Source organism: Catharus ustulatus, chromosome 17 (assembly GCF_009819885.2).
Source record: "Catharus ustulatus isolate bCatUst1 chromosome 17, bCatUst1.pri.v2, whole genome shotgun sequence".
Lineage (NCBI taxonomy): Eukaryota > Metazoa > Chordata > Aves > Passeriformes > Turdidae > Catharus > Catharus ustulatus.
The window spans coordinates 7,973,421-7,980,345 of NC_046237.1; the positions used below are offsets into that span (position 1 = coordinate 7,973,421).

General features: G+C 52.4%; 1 protein-coding gene across 1 annotated transcript; it reads left to right on the forward strand.

The window, feature by feature from the left end:
- The first annotated feature begins 350 nt into the window (after positions 1 to 350).
- Positions 351 to 6,414, forward strand: LOC117004297 (PE-PGRS family protein PE_PGRS18-like). The gene is made up of 11 exons (XM_033074993.2): positions 351 to 621; positions 892 to 1,011; positions 1,118 to 1,628; positions 2,038 to 2,142; positions 2,591 to 2,737; positions 3,035 to 3,098; positions 3,718 to 3,778; positions 4,409 to 4,500; positions 4,584 to 4,626; positions 5,333 to 5,388; positions 5,556 to 6,414. The coding sequence occupies exons 1-10, from the start codon at positions 435 to 437 to the stop codon at positions 5,362 to 5,364; spliced, it is 1,362 nt and encodes a 453-aa protein (XP_032930884.1). The 5' UTR covers positions 351 to 434; the 3' UTR covers positions 5,365 to 5,388; positions 5,556 to 6,414.
- The last annotated feature ends 511 nt before the right edge of the window (positions 6,415 to 6,925 follow it).

Below are 6,925 nucleotides of genomic sequence, written 5' to 3' on the forward strand. Positions count from 1 at the left end.
TGATTCTGGCCGTGCTTTGAACTTCAATAACACAGGGTGCTCTTCAGAGCAGGCAGAAGGACACGACTGTGACACTCGTCATTTTTTATTCAGCTGTGCCCCTGTGAGTGTTCCTCTTCAGGGCCATTTCAGAGTGCTTGGAAGCCATCCGTCTCTCTCAGTACAAGGTCCTCCTGCCTCATCTCCATCCCTCTTCCTCTCTTAAAATGGCATTTTCACTTCCCTGCAGTGTCAGGCACCCAGCTCTGCAGTGGGGAGCCCAGGCAGGCACAGAGACATCTGGAGCAGAGTGGCACTGGTCTTCAGCTGCTCCCTGATAACCAGAAGTAGGAAAAGGGGGCTGCAGGTCTGGGCTGACCTCCTGGGATGGGGGGGATGATGTCTGGAGGCTGTATGTCCAGGAGGAATCTCCCCTCCACCCCAGGGCAGTGCACATGAAGGATGGAGAGCTGGACCAGGCTGTCGGTACCCATGTGAAACTGGTGCTTGGGGTGATGTGGGTCTTTCCACAGGTGCTGTGCCAGAACATGCCACCCTTCTGGTGTCTCATCTTTCTTGGGGGCCTCCTGCCCCCCTCCCAGGGCCTCCTCAACCTGCTGAACCCAGCACAACTCAGCAGTGGTGAGTTCAGATATTTTCTGTGTTTCCAAGGGAGAGTTTTGGCACAGTGCTGTGCCATTTTGGGCTCATGGCATGTCCCTCTGCTCATCACGGAGCTGCCTCCTGGCAGGCCCATCTCCATGGGAAACACAACTTTGTTCAAGGATGCTCAGGGGTCCCTGTGAGACCTCACCAGCAGAGCACCCCAACGTGGCCAAACCCACCTTTCCTGTCAATGAAATCCTCCCAGGAGTGGAAGTCCAATCAGTAATTGGGATTCTCTTGGTGCAGGCCTGCTTGGCACTGGTTTGCCTGGCACAGGTGCCCTTGGTGAAGGTGGGCTGCTTGACACTGGCCTCCTGGGCAAAGGAAGTCCAAGTGGAGCAGACAGTGGAGTTCCCATTGGTGCAGGTAATGAACCCAGCAGAGCGGGGGTCCTTGGCACAGGGTGGGGTTGGGAGAGGAGGGTTTCTGGGTGCTGAAGGACAGGAGAGTAACAAAGTTCTGGCTATTGCAGGAGTCCAACCTGGCAGCAACGGGCTGCTTGGCACAGGAATCCTTGGTGGAAAAGGACTTGGAGCAGGCCTCCTTGGTGGAGAAGGACTTGGAACAGGAATCCTTGGTGGAAAAGGACTTGGAGCAGGCCTCCTTGGTGGAGAAGGACTTGGAACAGGAATCCTGGGTGGGGAAGGACTTGGAGCAGGCCTCCTTGGTGGGGAAGGACTTGGCACAGGAATCCTTGGTGGGGAAGGACTTGGCAATGGTGTCCTCGGCAATGGTCTCCTTGGCAATGGTCTCCTTGGCAATAACAGCCTTCTTGGAGAGACAGGTCTGCTTGGCACAGGGCTGCTTGGAAAAGGAGGTCTCCTAGGCAATGGAAGTCTGCTTGGACTCGATGGTCTTCTGGGTGAAGCAGGAGGACTGCTGGGTGAAGCAGGAGGACTGCTGGGTGGAGCAGGAGGACTGCTGGGTGGAGCAGGAGGACTGCTGGGTGCAGGAGCCTCCCAGAAGATGACACGCTACGCCTGGTGAGTCAGAAGCCCCATGGTGGGGCTCACTGCAGGGTACCCACAACATCCAGGGGATCAGACCCTCCCTCTCATGCAAGCTACCAGTCATGGGCTCGCAGCTCACATGAGAATCTGCAATAGGGGAAATTCCAACCATGGAAAATGGGGAAAATCTTACCCTTGGGAGCAGTGTGACACTGCCATGGAAAGGGCTGAGACTCAGGAGGACACAGCCTTGAGAAACCTGACCAAGCTTTGAGATTGGCTGTTTGCAGAGTAGGAGCTGATCCTTCCCCACCTTCAAAGAATGGGTTTTACCCAGGAATATCCCCAGGTCGAACAAGGAGCAGGAAGAGATGGGACTGCAGGATCTGCTCCTGCTGATCCTGCCATCTCAGGGCGGGTTTGCCTCGGTGTCACCCCCCAGGTTGAAGGTGCTGAACCTCGAGAACGCCCGAGTGTCATGGAAGGTTGTTCGTGGGACTGAGCTTGTGCTGAACCTGTACTCGAAGCTGGTGCTGCGCTTTCCAGGGTGAGTGAGACCGGAGGGCGAGGCCACGGGGACCTGAGGGCACTGGGGAGGATGGGACACTCCAGAGTGCTGGACAAACATCCCCAAACACTGAGCAAGAGCTGGTGAGGAAAGCTGTGCTGCTGACTCACTCTGGAACCGTTTCCAGCTGTCCTCACTCCACAGACACTCACCATCCATGGAAGTGTTCATAAAACAGGTGGATATGGCTCTTGAGAACATGGTTTGATGAACACAGGTTGATAATTGACTTCTGGATCTTAGAGGTCTTTCCCAACCTGAACAAATCTATGGGTCTGTGATCTCCTACAGGCAAGGAGCCTGAGAGAAGTCCCAAAACTGAAGCAGTGTCCCAGCCAAGGCTGTGCTTGAGGCTCTGCCACAGGCACCGCTCTCCTGTGCTGCTTTGGCTTCCTCCATAGCCTTCCATGTCACTTCCTTTTTCCAGGATTTTTCAGTTTCTGAGTGGATCCTCAGTCGAAGCAAACATCACATCACACATTGCTGTGACCCAGGACACCCCTGGTGACCTCAAGCTGGTGCTCAAGGATTGCAACAACCTCCTTGGCGGCTTCAGCGTCAGCCTGCGGAAGGGGTGAGCGTGGGGGTCAGCTCCTGCAAGTTGGCAGTGGAGCAGAACTTCAGTCTCAAATCTGGGCACGAATTGACAGCATAACAAGCAGATTTTGGGATTCAGATAGCACAGTCCTGAGCATCTGTAATTCCTGCTGAAGCCTGGGGGAGCTCTGGGCTTGCGGCATCTCTTAACATCAGAGAAGAGGAGGGGGCTCCTCTACAGGGGAGCTCAGTTTTGAGCTCAGTTCTTTCTTATATCGAGTCCTGGGTTTTGACAACTTCCCTGGTAATTTTTGTCTGTCTTTTCCCTCCCCAGCCTTCTCACCAATCTGGTGAGCAGCTTGCTGAACAAGTCTCTGAAGTCCCTTGTCCCTGCGCTGGTGAGTGTCTGAACACTCTTTGCTGTGAAGATGCATTTCAGCTGCAGTCAGTGCTCCTGCCAGAACTGCCTGCTAGATTTACACACACACACACAGAATCACAGAACAGTTTGGACTGGAAAGGACCTCAAAGTTCCAATCCCCCTCCTCTTGGCAGGAACAATATATATATTATATATATATACACACATACATACACAATATATCTTTGTGCATGCACAGATACATGCCTGTAGCCCATAAGTGAGTTACACAGAATTGCTTGATCTTCCTTCCAGTCACAATTTATTTGTTAGGAGTAATTTCAATTTCATCATGCAATGTTACAGGGTAATTTATATTCAGCTGCTCCCTGTGGGGGTGAGCAGAAGCAGCAGCCCCATTCAGAGCAAAGTGGCCTTTTAGAGGATCCTTTACCTTGTTCAGTAGAACCTGTGTCATTTTGAGAAGGGGGCTGGACAAATAATGTCACTGTTTTTCTATGGAAGAGCTATATTCTAGGATGAAATCACACTGTTTGTCCCATCCTGATTTAAATCTGTGGAACTTGAGTGGTGCTGGGGAGCACGCTGCTGCACCCACAGTGCTCTCATTGACACTGTGCCACTTGCCATTGCAGCTCTGCCCATTAGTGAACATCTGGATCAGCATCATCAACATTAATCTGCAATTCCTCAACCGTAAGTCATTAAATTTTCTTTCCTATATTAGGTTTTAGAATGACACTCAGGGTTTGTGTGTCTGGCCACCTCTGTGGTCAGAAGGTGTCCTTGGGAGAGCTGGAGCTGTGGAAGCAGACGTCTCTGCATGGAGCAGGAGCAGCTTTTCTCTGCTGACGAAGCTGCTTGGGTGGCACAGTCCTGGCTCACCACCACTGCCACACACCACAGTCCCACTCTCCTTATGGGTGTTTTTCTAACCAGGGCTAGACCCAAGCTGCTGCCAAGAGTTGGCCATGCCAGGACCCCCAGGTGCAGTCCCAGAGCCAGAGGGTTTCTCCTCTCCAGCTCTGTCCATGTCAAACCTCTTGCACAATTGCTGCTCTGCTGAAAGCAGAACTGTCCCTCTCCATTTACCCCCAACATTTCCCTTGTGATGGGATCTACACCTGGGAGCTCCAGGTCAGTTTTCATAAACACCTTTGAACCCCAGGGAGTTTGAGATCTATAGGAAGGACAAGGAGATTTTCCTCCTTGCTGGGCAGGACATTGCTCTCCCAGCCCCTGCCAGATATTCTGGGTGGGCACAGGGCTCCAGCAGGGACCCACGGGCAGCTCTGCCCAGCCCTGATGGCCTCTGCCTGTCCCCAGGTGTCATCTCCTTTGGGCTTCTGGGGAAAATCTACTCTGCCCTCTCCAAACTGCCAGTGACAGCTGGGCACTATGTGGAGCTGGATCTGCAGGTAGAGCCATGTCCCGTCCTGTTTCCCATCCATGTCCCCACACTGCTGCCCTCCCTCCACTTTTACCTCCTTGTTCTTTGCAGAATTCCCCATTCCCAAGCACCTTCATCGACTGGCTCCTTCAGAGTAAGTCCAGCCGCAGTGCTTCCACAGAGATCCCCACTGGTGCCTGTGAGCCAGAATGGGGCAGCTGCAATGGGGACACAGCCTTGGGTAGTGGCCAGGACTGGGGAGGGTTCTCATGGCTCCAGGGTGCAGCAGAGCTGCCAGGTGCTGTGCATCTCAGAACAGCCCCACAGAACATTTGTACCTCACAGGGCACGGCAGTGCTGGGGGTGCTGGGGGTCCCTGGCTCTTAAACACGGCCCCCAGCTCAAATGGGAGCAGCTTTGCCCCTGTGCAATGGCAAGTCTGGAATACAGTAGCAAGAGAAAGTCTGTGCACTGCTACTTGTGCCCTGCACAGCCCTGGAAAAGTCACTTCACCTCTTATAAAAGGATTTAATAATATTTGCTTAATAAGAGTGAATAATGGTCCTCAGGATGCTGCGAGGATTAATTAATATTTGCAGAGGTGATTGGAAGAGCTTTCAGCTTCATATGCATGGAAAGTTAATATATAGGGAAGGGAAGGAAGAGTTGGAAGTCTTCCCAGCTTCCCCAGAGCCGTATTCCTGAGGGCACTAAATCATCCCTGCCCATAAAGCGGGGGGCTCTCAGGCCAGTGGTACTTCAGGCACTGCTGAGCCTGGTGCTGTGGTGGGGGACACCAGGGGACTGTCAGGCTTTGGGGACCTGGAGAAGGGCGTGCACTGACCTGGTGTCTCCCCCAGCTGCAGGTGTCAATCCTGGGATCAATCCATAGCTGGAGGACTGGCAGCACCCTGGGGTAAGGAGGATTTGCTGTCTGGGACCTGGCTCAGAGCTCTGCTGCTGATTGTGCCGGTGCCAGTACCTGGGCTGGGTGAGAAGAGCCCTGACCCTGCTACCTGGTATGGGAGGTGACAGGGGTCACTTTTAGGGCTGCCAAAAATCTCAACTCTGGTACCCCTCCAGGTCCCCCTGCAGGTGATTCTCAAGGAGGAGGAGGGAAGGGAGGAAAACGACTCAGTAGGTGGAAATGGAGATGAAAATGGAGAAACCCAACCAAGAAAAGACTCTTTCTTCTGCTCTACCTTTCAGCCTTCTCAGATTTTGGTGTCTCTGTCCAGCCTAGAATTATCTGTGCCAATGATAATCTGTGCCAATGGTGAGCTACGTTGATAATTAGCCATTTTGATAATTAGCTATGTTGATGATCAGCCATGTTGATGACACTGTGACTGTGGAGTCAGGAGGTTCCTCCTGGCTGTCATGGCCACAAACCTCTTGTTATGGCACTCAATGAAGAAGGGATGACCTTGGTCCCCTGGTTTTTCCTCACGCCCACCCCAGCTTTGCTTGGGCTGGGGTTTAGGCCAGGTAATGGCTCAGCACAGAGGGAACATTCCAGGTGCTGGATGCAGTCAGGCAGAGGTTTGGTCCCCTCAGGAATTTAATTAGTTTGCACCAACTGCACAAATCCTTCTGAGAAGGGAAGAGAGAAAAGGGACGAATTCAATGAGCTGTAAACACTTTGTCTTTGCTCTCCTTCTGCTTCTTGATTGGCTTACCATTTCAAAAGGGATTTTTGCTGTTTCCAGTGATTTCATACTGAAAAAGAGGCAAAAAAGCCCCCAGCCTAATCCAGGCGCACACTCAGCCTATTTGTTCCCAAACAGCGATGCTTTGAACAGATCAGAGTGAACGCTATCCTGCCTTGTAATCTCCAAGTGGATTTGGATGTGCTGCATTGTGGGTGAGGTGGATTTGAGGCAGATTCACATCCTTCTGTTACTCCTTACAATAAAAATGATTTTTCTTCATCTGCATTCAGCACGTGACTTGGTTCCTTTCCAAACTGCCAAAGGATTTTTGCATTTGCAAGGGTTTTGTTATTTATCTCTCCCATCAGCTACAGGAGTAACTCATGTGAGGAATATTGAATAGGTGAGTCTGCTGAAAGGTGGGGAACCACAGGGGCTGGAGCCCCAGAGCCAGGCCTGAGTGGAGCCCAAACCCTGCCCAGGCTGCTGGACCCCCACTGTCACAGCTTAAAGTAGCTACAGAAACGTGGGCAATGTGGCAAATAAATATTCCCCTCATTCGTATTTATGCAGATTTATTCTGCCCCTATTCCTGAGCTGCTGGTTCTTTTAGTGTGTATTCCCACTCCTGCCTGTTGCCAGTGAGCTGGGAGCTGTTTGACATGAACAAACACATCCCTGGGGCCCCAGAGAGACAGCTGCCCCCAGGCTGGGGGAAGCCAGGAACCCAGGGAGAGCAGTGGCAGTACCAGCAAACTCCTGGGCATAGGAGCTCTCTCCTGGCTGCATTGGCATCAAACC

Excerpts from the sequence above, each read along its gene's own strand:
- LOC117004297 (XM_033074993.2), top strand. The coding sequence starts at position 435 with ATGAAGGATGGAGAGCTGGACCAGGCTGTCGGTACCCATGTGAAACTG. Across the intron at positions 1,629-2,037 it reads AAGATGACACGCTACGCCTG|GTTGAAGGTGCTGAACCTCG; the intron begins GTGAGTCAGAAG and ends GTCACCCCCCAG. Across the intron at positions 4,501-4,583 it reads ATGTGGAGCTGGATCTGCAG|AATTCCCCATTCCCAAGCAC; the intron begins GTAGAGCCATGT and ends TGTTCTTTGCAG.